The 19,044-nt window shown below is 45.1% G+C and overlaps 1 protein-coding gene across 1 annotated transcript in view; it reads right to left on the bottom strand.

Moving 5' to 3' along the window:
* The window catches only part of LOC310875724 (nephronectin-like), a 23,941-nt gene extending 14,638 nt beyond the window's left edge, over positions 1 to 9,303 (bottom strand). Inside the window, exons 1-3 of the mRNA XM_083789040.1 lie at positions 9,174 to 9,303; positions 5,430 to 5,533; positions 3,070 to 3,162 (exon numbers count right to left, since the gene is read on the bottom strand). Of these exons, the coding sequence (XP_083645166.1) occupies positions 3,070 to 3,162; positions 5,430 to 5,533; positions 9,174 to 9,244 (268 nt within the window). The 5' untranslated portion in view covers positions 9,245 to 9,303. The remainder of the gene's footprint in view (positions 1 to 3,069; positions 3,163 to 5,429; positions 5,534 to 9,173) is intronic.
* Positions 9,304 to 19,044: the final 9,741 nt, after the last annotated feature.

Genomic DNA, 19,044 nt, shown 5'->3' with positions numbered 1-19,044 from the left:
GAATCATGATGCTTAACACATGGAATGACCTGCACGGCTACATTTAGATGAACCACGTTGGTACCCTTGAGTCGTTTTAGAACCTTGGTGATCAAACGCATGGCCCACAATTTACAAACTGTTCTTAGATTGTTTTAAATCCGTCTTGGACTCTATTTGTAAACCTTATATTTCACATGTACCTTTTTGTTTTCTTTCCCCCAACCCTCCAATGTATTGTGATGTTGTAGCGCATTGAATTATACTCGATGACACCGCAAATTAGTTTAATTACTCAGTGTATTTTCGACTCGAGAATAAATAAATCTTTATTTTTTCTATAATTTTTATCCCACAATTTTTATAACCCATTTTTCACCCCTGTGTCAATTATCTATTGTGATCCTGGGCTCTACACACCCTCCGCTAGCCTAGGGAGAGCAACGTACTTGAACTCATGCTTCCTTCATGCATGAGTGTCCAAGTTGCTCCTTTACACCTGACAGGGGGGAGTTTCCCTGGTTGGACGTAGCGCGTGGAAGGAACACGTTATTCCAACCAGTTCCTTTCCTCTCCATCCCCCGGCTGGCCAGGGGGAGGCAGTTTAGTGACCAGGATTACTGCATGTTTTTTGTGAGAGTACCTACCGAGTACCTACCCTATAGGGGACACAGGGAGAACATGCAAACTCCACACAGAAAGGCCCGAGCGGGAATCGAACCCAGGACCTTCTAGCTGTAAGGGGACAGCACTACCGACTGTGCCACCGTGGCCCTGAAGAATAAATACATCTTGAATGAATGACTGAATGAACAAACAAACAAACGAATGATGCTAGTATGTCACAGGGACTTGGCCCCCCCAATCCAACGCTTGATGCTGAGTGCCAAGCAGGGAGGCATTGGGTCTCATTTGCATAGTGTATGACGCGGCTGGAGAATTGAACCCCAACCTCCCGGTCTAAACCGGAGACTCTAACCACAATGCCACTGAGCTGGTTTTTGCCATGTGACAGAGTATACATTAGGCAGTATGTAATAGATAATAATACATAAAATAAAATTGAGAGCTTGTAGGTCTGCTATTTTTGAAAAATCAAAGAACCACTGACATAGAAACAGGATGTCAGGATGTAGAAGACATTTTTAGAATCTGATCTCAGGTCAAAATAGGTTCATCATTAATACATGTATAATATACGTTAATTCTGTACGATCGACCACTTGAGGGAGGCAGGAGACAATACACACTTTACATACATGGATATGGCTGGACACTGGACAGCGGTGTTCATTTTGACAGCAAATTCTGATTCAGTCTTATAGTCTTTTGAATAACACACCATTTAGTTTTAGTCCTAGTGAGCCTATCATTTGCCTTCTTCTAGAAAACCAGTTGTGTAATTGCTTCAACACAAGGCAATGTACAAATAACAACGCATGCCTTGGGAAATCCAACGCACTACATTGCATGCTTCCAACTTGCATATGTGCCGTACAGTTTGCATTTGTGTATGATTTATTTAGTTGGTAGGGCATTCCACAGGTGTATCCCTTGTACTGAATAAGAAGACTGACCAAATGTGGTGTTACGCTTTGCTACCTTGAGGTACAATACAAAAACAAAGTTATTGCGCACAAATTTACCAGTGCTGTAATTAAGCAATATTACACGAGAGGGTGTGGGTTAACGTGATTATTGCCACGACAGTGATGTGGTCAGGAACGAGACGAAGTCGAGTTCCGCAAGCATCACTGAAGTGGCAATAATCACGTTAAACCACCCCCTCGAGTGTAATATTGCAATTATACAACAGTTACCCTTAAAACTAAGATTTTTTTTAATGACAGATGTAGTCACTATGACCACAAATGTCCCAAGAAACTAGCTAGCCTAGCCACTGAGTTTTCTAGCGCTCTGGGAGAACAGAGCAGCTGAATTCTTTGTTTTGAGTATAGGTGGTGAATGTTGCTGGTTTAACCCACGGCTAGAAGGCTGTTTCAACCAATCAGATTGCTTCCTCGAAATGACCTGTGGTATAATGCAAAATACATCACATTTTCCACATTCAAGGAAATATGCAAGTTGGAATGCATGTGTGTTGGATTTCCCAAGGCATGCATAGTAGGCATGCATACTTGTGTGCATAGTGTCGAAGCAATTCCACGACTGGTTTACTAGAAGAAGGCAAACGGATAAACGGCATACTCCTTGTCAATTAGCCAAAAGATGCAGTGGGTTTTAGGTTTACAGTGCTTTTAGAACAGCCGAGGGGTGTTATTAGGCCACAACACGAGGCTGTGGAGTTTATATATAAGTAAGTAACATACACCACTACAAAGAGATCTGTGATGCTCTCTCTCTCTCTCTCTCTGTCTGTCTGTCTCTCTCTCTCTCTCTCTCTCTCTCTCTCTCTCTCTCTCTCTCTCTCTCCGTTTCTGTTTTAACTCGTTTGTCAGTTTGTGGGATTAACCTTTCAACCTTCTAACTAAAGGAGAGCAATGTTTAAGTGTGCTCGTGCGTGCGTGCATCTGCCCTAGTGTGTGAGTGTGTCTATATTACAGACTGCATTTGATGCCAGATGTTATTTTATAGTGAGGATATGAGTCATAATGTAACCTCTAATCAGTGTGTATGTGTGCGTGTGTGTGAGAGAGAGCAAGAGACTGAGGAGCAAAAGTGTGAGTGCGTCCGTGAGAGAAAGAGCAAGAGTGTGTGTGTGTGTGTGTGTGTGTGTGTGTGTGTGTGTGTGTGTGTGTGTGTGTGTGTGTGTGTGTGTGCACGTTTCTTTGGGTCTACCAAAGAAACAAGCATGACTGGAATGTGTATTTCTGTCCATTTATCACTAACTAATCATGGAGACACACACACACACACACACACACACACACACACACACAGTCACACACACACACACACACACACACACACACACACACACACACACACACACACACACACACACACACACACACACACACAGTCACACACACACACACACACACACACACACACACACACACACACACACACACACACACACACACACACACACACACACACACACACACACACACACACACACACTACCTTGGTTGCACGACTTGCCAGTGAATCCTGGGAGACATTTGCATCGGTCAGGAGCAACACACTGGCCATGTTTACACCCCTGTGGACACAGAGCTGTAACAAAAAAAAGTATTTTCAAAACAAAAACATTTAAAATTAATTTGATGAATAAATAAATAAAAATAAACTAATTAGAAAACAAAAAGTAGTGAAAATAGCCAATCTACAATTTCACAACGTGGCGCGAAGCGAGATTGTATAGATCTTGTAGATCTGCTATTTTCACTAGTTTGGGTCAGTACGGGCTAAAAGGTTTGGGAACCACTAACCTAATCAATCACTCCCAAACCCTAAACACTGTTTGGATGCCATTTGCAAAAACTATATTTCCCAGAACACTGTGATGCACAATAATGGTGAACATGGCACTTTTTCACGACAAGAAATGAGTGAACCGTGCTGTGCCGTGTCACCATGTTTCACACTAGCCATGGAAGTACGAGCGTCATGGCGCAACTGCCTCCTGTTTTACGCGATCGCTACATTTACATTGTAAACGTGTACATAAACATTCAGATTCCAAATATAAAGTACTCACCACATGTGCCACGGTTGTTAGACATTTGCTGGTACAGCGATTAGCATTGCTTTTTATTAAACAACGCGGGATGCAGCAATGCTAATCGCTGTACCAGCAAATTTCTAACACCCGTGGCACATGTGGCGAGGACTATATAATTTGAAATCGGAATGTTTATATACACGTTTGGACTGTAAATGTAGCGATTGCGTAAAACAGGCTGCAGTTGCGCCATGACTGTCATGATAATCATGACAGTCATGTTTCAGGGCTAGTTTCCATACGCCACAGCTGGGTTTCAGATAAGGTTCTCAGCAGCGGTGGAAATTATAGTACTCACATTTTTTTCTACTCAAACTGCAATATAGAAATACTCCTATGAAGCCTGTAATTCAATATTATGTACTGTACTGGAGTAAAAGTACAAAAGTATTGGCTTCAAAATGTACTAAAAATATCAAAAGTGGAAAGTATACTCATTATGCAAAATCGTCATATTTTCAAGTTTTCAGCTCACAATTCGTCACATTGTGCGACGCATTGTGAGCTTGGCCGAAATGTACGTATATAGGGCTGAAGTGGTTAATGTATGTTTTGTAATAATAATCCAAATCTGAAAAGTAACTAAAGTTAAAAGTACAATATTTGGATCTGAGATGTAGTGGAGTAGAAGTAAAAGTACTGGAAATTGTACTCAAGTGCTGAACAAAAATACGTACAGATGAGAGGAGATGAAGTTCGCAACAGCAGGTCTTGAGCTCCAAAAGGTTTATTTAGGGAGAAGAGATACAACGTTTTCGTCCCCTTCGGGTTTTCGTCAGCAATCATTCTTTTTTTTCCTCCTACATTTTATCCCACCATTTTGCAACCCATTTTTTTTCACCCAGTGTCAATTGTCTAATGTAATCGTGAGGAGACCAAAGCTGCTTCTTTTCACCTGACAGGGGAGAGTTTCCCCGGCCGGACGTAGCGCGTGGAAGGAACACGTTATTTCCGACCAGTTCCGTTCCTTTCCCCTCCATCAGGCCAGGGGGAGGTAGTTTAGAGACCATGATTACTGTGTGTTTTTTGTGAGGGTACCTACTAGCGATGTCCCGATCCGATCCCGAGACCACCATTTCTGTGTTAGCCGATACCGATACCAGTGTTGTGATCTCGTGTTGTGTTTATAGCAGACTCCTCACTCACATGTGCACTTGCAGTTTGGGCAACTCCAAAGCAAACTCCACATGCCTCCAACCTTTTATTTACCTGCCATAGTGTCAACCCCTTACCCCTGTGTGGGATCTGTGGTTAGACTGGCATATTCGCCGATACCGATATGACCCGATATGACAAATAAGGGCCAACACCGATACTTTCCAGATACCGATACAGTATCGGGACATCTCTAGTAGTACCTACTAGGCATGTAACGATATATCGTATATCGATATATATCGATATTAATCCCGACGATATTAATTGATTCATTGAAATAAATAAAAAGTGATAAAGTGTGTGTGTGTGTGTGTGGGGGGGTAGTGTGTGATGGGAAATGTGAGCTTTAGTCATATTCCATCATGAACCTCATATCGTGATACGAATCGTATCGTGAGTTTAGTGAATCGTTACATGCCTAGTACCTACCCTAGGGGTCACGGGGAGAAGATGCAAACTCCACACAGAACCGTGCCCCTGCAGTCAGGAATGATTCCTTGATGAAGTCCCGAAGGGGTCAAAACGTTGCATCTCTTCTCCCTAAAGTGAACTTTTTAGATGCTCAAGACCGGGTGTGCGAAAATAATGCATATAGTCTCACGTTGACAGCGTCCTCCCCGGGCACTCTGTTTCCAGCCCCAGCAACACTCCACACTGTTGCCATAGCGACACAGCCCGTCAGACATCACTGGATCACCTGTCCACCTGTATTGCGCGCGCGCGCGCACACACACACACACACACACACACACACACACACACACACACACACACACACACACACACACACACACACACACACACACACACACACACACACACACACACACACACACACACACACACACACACACACAGGTAAATACATCTTGTATGCTTTTGAGGGGCACTAGACTTTTCATTTTGTTTGTTTAGAGCACTTGTCTTTAAACAAACATTACCAGGCACCCCTCACTTCACACGAGTGTGATGTTTAATGCTTCATGTTCATGAATGCTCTCCTAAAACTCCTATATTCAGGTATTAGTGTAGATTTTCGTCTTACAAAAACATTACATTCCCGTTGACAATGAATGGAGAATTTACGTCATATGTGGACGAGCAAACCGGCTATTTTCGTCCTACACAAAGAGCACCCCTCACTTCACATGGGTGTGATTTTTTTTTAAGATATTTGATCTGAAACAGCTGTCAGCTCCCAGAACAACAGTAGCAGACTGTGGTTGTACTGGTCAGCTCCCAGTACAACAGTATCAGACTGTGGTTGTACTGGTCAGCTCCCAGAACAACAGTAGCAGACTGTGGTTGTACTGGTCAGCTCCCAGTACAACAGTATCAGACTGTGGTTGTACTGGTCAGCTCCCAGAACAACAGTAGTAGACTGTGGTTGTACTGGTCAGCTCCCAGTACAACAGTATCAGACTGTGGTTGTACTGGTCAGCTCCCAGTACAACAGTATCAGACTGTGGTTGTACTGGTCAGCTCCCAGTACAACAGTATCAGACTGTGGTTGTACTGGTCAGCTCCCAGTACAACAGTAGTAGACTGTGGTTGTACTGGTCAGCTCCCAGTACAACTGTGATATACACGGTCTCCCACTCCCTCTCGACCCCCCCCCCCCCCCCCCCTCTCTCTCTCTCTCTCTCTAAGGTGTTAGTTATGACAGACATATAATGATTCCATTGCCCTAAGGGGTCATTCCTTCTGCTCAGTTTAGTGTGTGTGTGTGTGCGCGCATGCGTTTCCATCATAGTCAGTTTGTAGCTCTCCAATAACCTTTGTACTCAATCCTCTGTCACACACTCGCTCGCACCCTGCACATACGCACACACACACACACACACACACACACACACACACACACACACACACACACACACACACACCAAAGTTTCAGTCCTATATAAGAGACAACGCTGGTGTCGATTTTTCCAAATGGTGACTTTACTCAATCTGTCACAGACACAAACAAACATGTAACCTCTGTATACATCCTGTCTGTCGCGGACGAAATCCATTTGGTCGATTGACCGTTGCACCCCTAGTTAAGTCCAGTCCCATTGAAAAGACATGCAGCGCTGCATGGGAGGAGTTATCCCTTATAGGGGGCTTTGATTGGTCACGGTATACATTCTGAATCCCGGACTTGATCACGTCAGTATTTCTACTTGCTAACTAATGATACTTTTACTGACGTAAAAAGCATCCGAGTATATATGGGTTTACTGGGGTTAAAATGCTCCAGGCCATGAGAACGGCCGTCCCTCCAGGCTATGGCATCTATGGTCATGCGTCCATTGAAATGATGAATGGGGGGGAAAACAAAAACAAATGCATTTTTGTTGCTCGTGGTTACGCAAAAACAAGATATTAAACCACAGCAGTGTTCCGTCTACTGCGCGCATGTGTGTGTCTGTGTGTGTGTGTGTGTGTGTGTCCTTGTTCTCCTGTTTCCTTGTGCTTGTCTGGACTTGATTCAGCTGACACAGACATATGAGAGAGAGAGAGAGAGAGAGAGAGAGAGAGAGAGAGAGGTGTGTGGTGTGAAGAGGAGAGGAAGAAGTGACAGAGTGAAAGAAAGGTGGACGGAAAGAGAGAGAGATCATCTCATCACTCCTCTATCTCTCCATCTCTCTATCCTTTTTTCCACACTTCTCCTGCATTCTTTTCTTCCCTTGTCTAGTGTTCCTCCAACCACTCTCACATGCACACGCACGTACCCCCCCCCCCCCCCCCCCCCCACACACACACATACACACACACACACACACACACACACACAAAAGTGCAGTGGTGTAGTTTTTAAGTTACCAGTTTAGATGTAAACCGCAGTGGTGGAAAAAGTACTCAAGTAAAAGTTTCAATACCGCTTGGCATTGGCATCAACATATAGGCCTACTTGAAGTACCAAAAGTGAAAGTACTCATTATGCAGAATGTTTCATTTCAAGCTTTCAAATGTATTAAAATCTTTTGAAAAAAGAAAGCTTGTAGATATTTTTAATTGGCCCGAATTGTATATAGGGCTGAAGTCAAGTGGCTATATATGTTTTGTAATAAAAAATAATAAGCAAAATCTACATAAGCATATAGTAACTAAAGTTTTAATATAATAAAAGTATACAATATTTGCCTCTGAGATGTAGGCTATAGAGCACCAAAGTCTGACGTCACTTTCAGTAGAGGGCGTCAGTCCCCAGGTTCATGTATTTTTCTAGTTGCATTGAAATCACCATAGGAGGATTTTTAGATTGCTTCATATAAGAACTGTGTTTGAAAAATAAACATGTCACCCCGGCCGCTTCACTCATATGGATATGAAGAATCAACTGACTGAGAGAAAACACTAATGTTACAGCTACTGAATTAGTTACATTTTCGCTAGAAGCAGACTGTATCATATATGAGTGACTGACTGTTGCAAACGATACAGAGACACCTCCCTGACAATAACGCAGAGACAGCTTGTTTATTTTTGGACCACAACGCTTATAGTAGACGATATTAAGATCACCCCATGTTATTCTCCATAGAGAAATTACTTCCGTGAAACAGGGGAATCGAAGGGATGAGCGAGTTACGTCAGGACTTCGGTGCTCTATAGGGTTGGATTGGGGGGGTCAAATCTACTAATCAAATGATTCCCGAGCGTGGCACGGCTGCAGCTCACCGCTCCTTGGCTGCAGCACACCGCTCCTTGGCTGCGGCTCACCGCTCCAAGAGATGGGTCAAATGCGGAGAACAAATTCCACTGCGGTAACGTGTGACAAATCGTATGACTTTGACTTTGACTTTGATCAATGTCTTCATCGTTATGCTAACATGCTGTCTTCATCAGCGTATAGTAGGTCTATGTCAAACTAGGCTAGTGGTAAGTAAAAGTATTTAAAATTCCTCAAAATGACATGCTTAAAGGAGCATTCAGTGATTTTGGTGATTTGGAGAAAGAAAAAAAACCTGGTCCGCCCCGGTAACAAGATGTGCACATGCATGCACTACAGTGGGGGGGGGGGGGGGGGGGACACGCAACAGGCCAACAGCACGCACACCAAGGCCCGCCCCCTCTCGATCATGATTAGCGGAAGGCCCTATCCTGATTGGATGACAGCAGCTGGGCCACCTAGCCAAAAACGAAACCTAAGGGTTTGGGGTTTTTTTCCCCCAGGGGTTAACAGGGAGGAACTCCTTATTATATTATACGGTCAGCACACTAGTAGGGAGGATTATCCACAACAGAACAAAAAAAGAAGTGATATTTGAATTTAGTGAAATCACTGAATATACCTTTAAGTATTGTAAGTGTAGGCTACTTATGGTTACTTAAGATTCCACCACTGCATGATTACCTGCCGTCTCCATGGACTGATCTGATCCAGAACCACACCACGACCCACTGACACCAGACCAGCATCATCATCATTCAGTATACTGAGTTCCAAGCCTCCAAGGTGTTCCAGAACAGCTTCAACGTGTCCCAGAATATAGACTCCACTGTTGGGTTAATAATTCCCACTGGTCCCAAAAACCGCTCCAATTAATTAAGCTGCCTAAAACTCTTCCAAAACGTCCCGGTCGAACTCCGCGCTGTTCCCACTGCTCCAAAACCGCTCCAAGATGTTCCAAACCCTTCCAAGACCGTAGACTACTATACTGTATCGAACTGACCGCGCAATCGTGTTATGAACAAACCGTATATATAGAATCAACGTTTCTATCGCCCTGTTGTTCAGCAGTGTAGGCAGGCTATATACTATACTTTATCACGCAATAACATTAATGTCAGCATAACCCGTGGCTCTTCTTAAAACAAACAGACCGGCCATTCATCTTCAGAGGACTGAATGCAAGTGCTGTGCTGTGATAATACGTTTCCATGATGGCAACAAACAACACACGGTTCAAGTTCAAATATGAATATAGAGGCTATACAACCACAAAGAAACGGAAAATAAAAGTTTTCTTCTCTTCTTAAAAAAAATAAAAAAAAAAGAGTCCTGTTGGTGCGCGTGCCGTTCCACGCGCCTATAAGTCTGCGCGCACCGTGCGTGTGCCGTGCGCCGTTGAAAAACCTCTTGATATATTCCACGAGCTGTTGCTGACGGTACAAACAAACGGAGGAAACGTTAGCTGGTACCGACCGAGTGTGTTACTGTTCCTCCTCTCCGGACAGACCGTTACGCAGATAGCTGTCTCCACGTGAGGGAGAGAGAGAGAGAGAGAGAGAGAGAGAGAGAGAGATGGGGGGGGGGGGGGCTTGGAGGAAGTCAGGAAGGTCAGGAAGATAACAGATGAACGAGGCGAGGTCAAAGGCTGTGAAGTGATGGGAGAGACCCGCACAAGCGTGTGTGTGTGTGTGTGTGTGTGTGTGTGTGTGTGTGTGTGTGTGGGGGGGGGGGGGGGGGGTAGTGGTAGGAACATTTTAATACTGCGCACAGCCACACACACACACACACACACACACACACACACACACACACACGAAGTAACTTAAAGGGATTGTGACATAAAAAAAAAGGTTCTTGTTTTTTTTAGGTTTTCTAATCTCAATTGCACCCAAAAAAACATGAACTTTTAACATTCAGTAGATTTTCTGTGATCTGGGGTTTTCTGGCTCAAACAGGTGCTCTGATTTGCCGGCAGTAAGTGACATCACTTACTGCAAATCCCATGTCAATGGGATTTGCCACTGTTTCACTGTGTTGCCTGTTTTCATTGTAGCTCAAAAGGCCCAAAAAACCCAGAAGAAAACTTCAGACCACAGAAAATCCACTGAATGTTCAAAGTTCAGGTTTTTTTGGGTGTAATTGAGGTCATAAAACCTAAAAGAAAAAAGAAAAATAAATGAAAATGAATGTCATAAAACCTTTAAGTAAGCCATCATCCATGCATGTACTGTATGAAATGACAAACTACAGATAAACACTTTGTGGTGGTGTGTGTGTGACTGTGTGTGTGTGTGTGTGTGTGTGTGTGTGTGTGTGTGTGTGTGTGTGTGTGTGTGTGTGTGTGTGTGTGTATGTATGTATGTGCGTGTGTAATGACATGTGTTAAAGCTGCATGTCATTAGTACAGTGTGACTGTACCGGCTGAGTGACAGACATAATTATGAGCTGGTCTGTAATTGGACAATTGTCCTGACACAGTCAGATAAATGCTCTGTAATTGGACAAGTAAGTATGTCCATGGGTAGCCTAGGTGTTTGTGTGTGTGTGTGTGTGTGTGTGTGTGTGTGTGTGTGTGTGTCTACATCCTCTACTTTCATGTGTGCTGCACACAGATTATTCGCCGTGATGGAATGCAGGCAATCATATGTACATTTGAGCCGGTAACAAGTTGCGCGAGGAAACAATTCGTGCCCAGTTCAGTTCAGCAAGTCATAGACCGTGAGGCATGCAGAAGCGCCGCCTATAATACGCCCGTGCTGTGCGGCCGCGATACGTCACCGACCCTACCCGTGTGTTTTCAACCCAGCTCTGTGGTTTCCCTTTTCGTGATGCACTGGCCCGACTGAATATACACGGACAGTGGAGTGAGCCCAGAGCTGACCAATTGGTTGCCACACTCGTAGGATATTTGTGTTGCCCCCCTCCACTCGAGAGTGCTGCTATTCGTCGTGCAGATCGGCTATTTTCGCTGTTTTTACGAGGACGCACACACACGGCTGTTCGTCTTTACACGGCGGAGCCGCAGAGAAAATTGTTATTTTGAGGGTCGGCTTGGTGCTTTTTGGCACATTTTGTTGCCCCCCCTCGGCGTGTTGCCCTATACTCGCAGCGCGTACTGCATGCGCGTATAGGTATAGCGACAGCACTGAGTGAGCGGACACAACATTTACAGAGACAAAACAACACAACCAGCCCACCCGGCACGGAAAATGCACAGTGCAGTACCGTCGCCAGGCATACGCGCAGTATACGCACTGTGCGTAGAGCAACACACCGAGCGGGGGCAACAAAATGCGCCAAGCCGATCCTCATAATAATAATTTTCTACACTGAGTGTGTGCGTGTGGTGCAGTCCGCAAAAATAATGTGTGTGCGAAATGATCCTGGCTACACCAGATCACTCGGATCGCACTGCAACACACACACACACACACACACACACACACACACACACACACACACACACACACACGTACACGTGCATGCGCACACTCAACATTCCAAGTCCACATTGACAGTAAGTAGCGCATGACATTCCTGAATGACATCACTAGTGGCAGACAAGTCATGACATCTTGTACACTAAATACATTTACTTCAGTATCGTACTATGGTAATTACATTTTCCAGTATCTTGAGCATGTGATTTTATTGAAACATACATTTTACACCACTAAATAATGTGTGTAAATTGACTCCACTCCACTTCTTGAAGATTGATTATTTTCATCGTAGAGATTTTGCTGTAGAAGGAAAATAGGAGGGAACCAGGTGTAGAGCCTTGTGGGACCCCGGTAAATGGATAGATACGAGGTTTAAATGTCTATGTGCATTCCGAAATTGTCCAAGAGCTATTATACAGTTTTTTAGGTCACATATCGAAGAGATTCCAAGAGTCTAATGCAGATACTAAAAGTGTTTCAGATCAGACCATGCAGTCGCCACTGGGGCCCCCTTTTCCACCGGTTGGTTCCCAATGGGAACCGGTTCAGTTCTTTTTGGTTTTTAGTCCATGAGCCAGAGCTCCAAAATTGAAACGTTAATTATGAATAGAGTAGGCAAAACCATACCAGTATATTAGAATGTTATCACCATTAAACTTCCCCAATTGAGTACTTACACGAAGACAATGATTTATTGTATTACAAATTTTACATTTTAAAATGTGCAAATTAGGCATTATGTAGGAAAATATGAAAAAGCTACTACTGTGGAAGGGTTATCATGTATTAATTTACTTGTATTGATCCTATAAACAATTTAATATAGAGTATAGTTTGCCCACCAATTTTGGAGCTCTGGCTCATGGACTAAAAACCAAAAAGAACTGAACCGGTTCCAACCGGTGGAAAAGGGGTCTGGGTGTCTGAACTCTGAGCAACCAGAAAACAGAAAGTCTTTGTTGTCATTACTATTACTCTCAAACTCAGTGGATTAAAAAGACAAGACAACACACAAGTTCTAAATACAGGTCAAAACATACAGATACTATGAAAAAAAAAAAAAAAAACGACACCATACATGTCGCACGGAGTCAGGTGCGGTGTTGATTTATTAGACAGCACATTTTGATTTAGTTTTAGTCATAGTCTTTTGAATAAAATGTAATCTAGTTTTAGTTATATTTTAGTCATCCGAAATGGGTTAGTGTTCATAAAACCTTAGTCCACTAAATCTTGTCTATTCCGTCGACAAAAATGTATTTTGGCGGGCCTTGATGGCATCTGAGATTTTTTTGAAAACATGTTGAAATGTTGTACTACCTCCAAACAGACACTGAAAACAATGGAGAGTTAAATGGAGCCTTAAGGGCCTATAGCTGAGGAAGCAGCAGTTTGTTTGTTAATTATACAACACAATAACAACTTTGTTACCCGTCTACGAGGGCAATTTAATTTAGAGCTCAATAAAACCCACAGGAAACAGACATAAAGACAGAGACTGACAGTAGCCAATCAGTGGTGGAAAGTAACTAAATACATTTACTCAAGTACTCAAGACAGTAAGTGAAATGCAAGTTTGTGCGTTCCACAAAGTACTGTTACAATAATAATACAATAAAAGACACTGAGTGGGGGGAAAGAAAGAAAGAAAGGTACTATGTTTACCAAGGGTAACTGGATTAAGCTCAAGAACTTGTTTACAGCCAGGCCCTGCTCATAGAACATTTCATGGTAGGGGTTCAATGCCTTGTTCAAGGGCACTTCAGCGGTGGTAATTTTAACGTGCCGGTCCGGGGATACGAACTAGCAACCTTTCCGATATCAAACCGTTCGGCCACCGCTGCCCCACTGGGACACTGTCTGCAGGGACACTGTCTGCAGGGACACTGTCTGCAGGAACACTGTCTGCAGGGACACTGTCTGCGGGGACACTGGGGGGGACACTGGAGGAACACTGTCTGCAGGGACACTGTCTGTGGGGAGAAACTGTCTGCGGGGACACTGGGGGGGACACTGGAGGAACACTGTCTGCAGGGAGTCACTGTCTGTGGGGAGAAACTGTCTGCGGGGACACTGGGGGGGACACTGGAGGAACACTGTCTGCGGGGAGTCACTGTCTGTGGGGAGAAACTGTCTGCGGGGACACTGGGGGGGGGACACTGGAGGAACACTGTCTGCAGGGACACTGTCTGTGGGGAGAAACTGTCTGCGGGGACACTGGAGGAACACTGTCTGCAGGGACACTGTCTGTGGGGAGAAACTGTCTGCGGGGACACTGGGGGGGACACTGGAGGAACACTGTCTGCGGGGAGTTACTGTCTGTGGGGAGAAACTGTCTGCGGGGACACTGGGGGGGACACTGGAGGAACACTGTCTGCAGGGACACTGTCTGTGGGGAGAAACTGTCTGCGGGGACACTGGGGGGGACACTGGAGGAACACTGTCTGCGGGGAGTCACTGTCTGTGGGGAGAAACTGTCTGCGGGGACACTGGGGGGGACACTGGAGGAATACTGTCTGCGGGGAGTCACTGTCTGCGTGGGGACACTGGGGGACACACTGTCTGCAGGGACACTGTCTGTTGGGAGTCACTGTCTGCGGGGACACTGGGGGGACATTGTCTGGGGGGGAGGGGGACACTGGAGGCTCACTGTCTGGGGGAGGGGGCACTGTCTGAGGGGGGGACACTGGAGGCTCACTGTCTGAGGGGGGGACACTGGAGGCTCACTGTCTGGGGGGGGGGGGGGGGGGCACTGGCTGGGGGGGTCACTGGGGGAACACTGTCTGGGGGGGCAGAGATCAAAACAGACCCATCTTGATCACACCGATTAGTGTGAAATGAGTTAGTTACTTTATTTACTTTGCAGATTCAGATTAATAATACGAAACATACATGTGTATAATGCTCATTTATGCACATGTGTTCATTAATTTTTGTTCAATTCAGTGTTGATGTGTATGACAGACTGAGACATGATTGAAAATGCAAAAAAGAAAATCAAGTTGGTTCAAACGTGGTTTAAAATGACAACACTGCCCTCCTGTGGTCAGACTGTGTCATTGCAGGGAAAACTTCAGTCTGATTCCAAACAGTCCTGTCCAGGCCTGGAATTTCATCCTTTTAGGGGCAAGGCCACTTGGCCTATATCCCCTTTCTGAATCTTCGCCACTCGCCCTACACACTTGCCCTCGATATGCGCGTTCACACGAGGCTGCGCCATATTAAGTGTCGTCCGAAACCAAGCAGCCTTGAGTGGAAGTGGCTTATAAAGCCCTCAAGAGCGAGTCTGTGCCGATCTAGACTTGATTGCCTTGTGCAGCCCTGCTCTCTGTCCGCATGGAAACCGCGACCTACAAATGGAAGTACCACCACAAATAAATGATAAATAAACTCCTCCTAAACAATCTTCGTCTGATGCAGAATAGACAACGCTCCAACTGATGCTCACAAGGGCTCTTTATTTACCCCACCGTGAAAAACTATAAATGAAACCACACAAACAAAGCAACTGTTAACACAATGATTTATACCATGGATGTATATGACATGTCATTTTTGACAGTCACGCTGTATTTTCTTTTTCAATATAAATGAAATCCACCTGTCACACAAACATACACGATGCAATGCAATATAACTAACAAACAGTACAAACAAAATAACAGGTAACACAATTGGATGATGGTAACCATGGCAACGAATGGTGTCTTTTTCCTGTTTCTGCACAAGAAGGGCGAGTGTATTTCCAAACAGTTTTTTATACCCAGCACCCTAATCAAGGGAACTTGATTCAGCTGGAGGGGTACTTCCTGACGAGGGAACCTCCCGAGAGCACTTCAAGTCAAGGGACTGGTTTCAGAAAGGGCCTTAGTGTGGTCAACTTTTTGAGGGCACAAGGCCAAGTGCCAGGGCATGAAGGCCATCAATTAAAACAATGATTTTAAGTCCCCGGTCATCATTATTTTAGCTTAAACATTGGTTCAGAACAGTGCTTCTTAAATAAATAATCACAGATCGGATCGGAAGCGACATCCCAGACAACTCAGCCAATAATGGTTACCAGAACCTATATCAGCACAATAACCCTTGTAACTGCCATTTTTCTAGTTTCCATTCTCCTTTGCTTCACAGTTACTTCACAGGTATGGGAGTGATCCTACGCAGTACACACACAGAATATTGCAATAGATGGATGTCCAGTCTTTGATCCAGTTTGAGCGTTATTCATTTATCAGAATTGAAAGTGAGCAGTTGAAATCATGAACATGAACATACCAGTGATGTTATTGGTAGATGTTACAAGTTTGTCTCTGTTCTGCTGCTGCTGCTACTGGTAAGAACGGTTTGCTCCCTGGTTCCCTAGTGTCTAGTGATCTGAATCACTGCACCTGAGTGCCCTCTAAATACACACCACAGTGCTGCCAAATCCAAAGCCCGCCACCAAGTGTTCAAAAATAACATGCCAACCCAACCAATAATATAGCACCATCATAATGGCCTCCTACAACCCTAGGACTCTGCATGAGTCTGGTCCTACTTGGAAGAGGCCGCGGCCTCTGAAGGTGGTCTGTACAGGGGACAGGTGGTGGTGATTATCTGTTCTGAAGGTGGTCTGTACAGGGGACAGGTGGTGGTGATTATCTGTTCTGAAGGTGGTCTGTACAGGGGACAGGTGGTGGTGATTATCTGTTCTGAAGGTGGTCTGTACAGGGGACAGGTGGTGGTGATTATCTGTTCTGAAGGTGGTCTGCACAGGGGACAGGTGGTGGTGATTATCTGTTCTGAAGGTGGTCTGCACAGGGGACAGGTGGTGGTGATTATCTGTTCTGAAGGTGGTCTGCACAGGGGACAGGTGGTGGTGATTATCTGTTCTGAAGGTGGTCTGTACAGGGGACAGGTGGTGGTGATTATCTGTTCTGAAGGTGGTCTGCACAGGGGACAGGTGGTGCTGATTATCTGTTCTGAAGGTGGTCTGCACAGGGGACAGGTGGTGGTGATTATCTGTTCTGAAGGTGGTCTGTACAGGGGACAGGTGGTGGTGATTATCTGTTCTGAAGGTGGTCTGCACAGGGGACAGGTGGTGGTGATTATCTGTTCTGAAGGTGGTCTGTACAGGGGACAGGTGGTGCTGATTATCTGTTCTGAAGGTGGTCTGTACAGGGGACAGGTGGTGGTGATTATCTGTTCTGAAGGTGGTCTGTACAGGGGACAGGTGGTGGTGATTATCTGTTCTGAAGGTGGTCTGCACAGGGGACAGGTGGTGCTGATTATCTGTTCTGAAGGTGGTCTGCACAGGGGACAGGTGGTGGTGATTATCTGTTCTGAAGGTGGTCTGTACAGGGGACAGGTGGTGGTGATTATCTGTTCTGAAGGTGGTCTGCACAGGGGACAGGTGGTGGTGATTATCTGTTCTGAAGGTGGTCTGTACAGGGGACAGGTGGTGCTGATTATCTGTTCTGAAGGTGGTCTGTACAGGGGACAGGTGGTGGTGATTATCTGTTCTGAAGGTGGTCTGTACATGGGACAGGTGGTGCTGATTATCTGTTCTGAAGGTGGTCTGTACAGGGGACAGGTGGTGCTGATTATCTGTTCTGAAGGTGGTCTGCACAGGGGACAGGTGGTGGTGATTATCTGTTCTGAAGGTGGTCTGTACAGGGGACAGGTGGTGCTGATTATCTGTTCTGAAGGTGGTCTGCACAGGGGACAGGTGGTGCTGATTATCTGTTCTGAAGGTGGTCTGTACAGGGGACAGGTGGTGGTGATTATCTGTTCTGAAGGTGGTCTGCACAGGGGACAGGTGGTGGTGATTATCTGTTCTGAAGGTGGTCTGTACAGGGGACAGGTGGTGGTGATTATCTGTTCTGAAGGTGGTCTGTACATGGGACAGGTGGTGGTGATTATCTGTTCTGAAGGTGGTCTGCACAGGGGACAGGTGGTGCTGATTATCTGTTCTGAAGGTGGTCTGCACAGGGGACAGGTGGTGGTGATTATCTGTTCTGCAGTCTGCTCAGACTCGCCACACTAAGCAGACTAAGCAACATATCGTCCGTCATTCTGGGCTTGTCATAATAGGCAGAGGTTTGGCGAAAATAGTCAATCCACCGTCTCGCAACATGATTGCAGATCCCCTTTTGGTAGAGATTTGGGCTACAGGGAACAAAGGAGGGTACCGATTATATAGAACCTGGAGTACACCATGTCAATGAAGTATATGGGGCACACGCACAGTATTCGGCTACAGAGAAGACTAGTCGTGGCTTGCGTGAAGATTTGTGTCCTGGCATAGAACCCTCAGGTTGTAACAGCGAGGTGGTGGATAAGTGAAACCCTTCATGTCCCTTTGGCCCCATCACCTCAAGCAGCCATCGAGTCTGTACAGTGACAAAGATTTCCCTCCCCACCCAGCTTCCCAACATGGCCAATTGTGTTTGTGTCAATTTTCATGAAAACGCTGGTGTTTCTTCAAATTACACAACGCTTGTCACAACTGTTTGCAGTGGTATGGGTTTTTCTCCAGTATGAATACACTGGTTGTCTCTTCGGGTTATCTGACCGACTGAAGCTATAATTTTTCTTTTTTTATGTTTCTTTTTTTTGGCCTTTTATTTAAAAAAAAAATTCATGGAGGGACAGACAATAGGCTGACAGGAAATGGGGAGAGAGATGGGGGGAAGACATGCAGTAAAGGCCGTCGGGATCGGGAGTCGAACCCGCGGCACACTGCCAGACTGGATTACCAGCCAAGGTGCCTTGTGGATACGTTGGTGTTTTCAGATTAGCTATCTCATTGAAACTCTTGTCACAGTGTTTACATAGAAAAGTTTTTCTCCAGTGTGGATATGTTGGTGTGTCTTCAGATTACATATCTCATGGAAACTCTTGTCACAGTGCTTACAATAGAAAGGTCTTTCTCCAGTGTGGATACACTGGTGTGCCTTCAGACGATGTAAATTATGTAAACTCTTGCCACAGTGTTTACAGCGGTATAGTTGTTCTCCAGTGTGAATATGCTGGTGTCTCTACAGGTTACTGAAACTCTTGCCACACTGTTTACAATAGAAAGGTTTTTTTTCCTCCAGTGTGGATACGCTGGTGGCGTCTCTTCAGCT

The sequence above is a fragment of the Protomyctophum parallelum genome (genome assembly GCF_964188405.1).
Source record: "Protomyctophum parallelum genome assembly, chromosome: 18".
In the NCBI taxonomy this organism is placed as follows: domain Eukaryota; kingdom Metazoa; phylum Chordata; class Actinopteri; order Myctophiformes; family Myctophidae; genus Protomyctophum; species Protomyctophum parallelum.
Note: the sequence above shows the minus strand (reverse complement) of the source record. Positions and strands in the feature narration are given on the sequence as shown.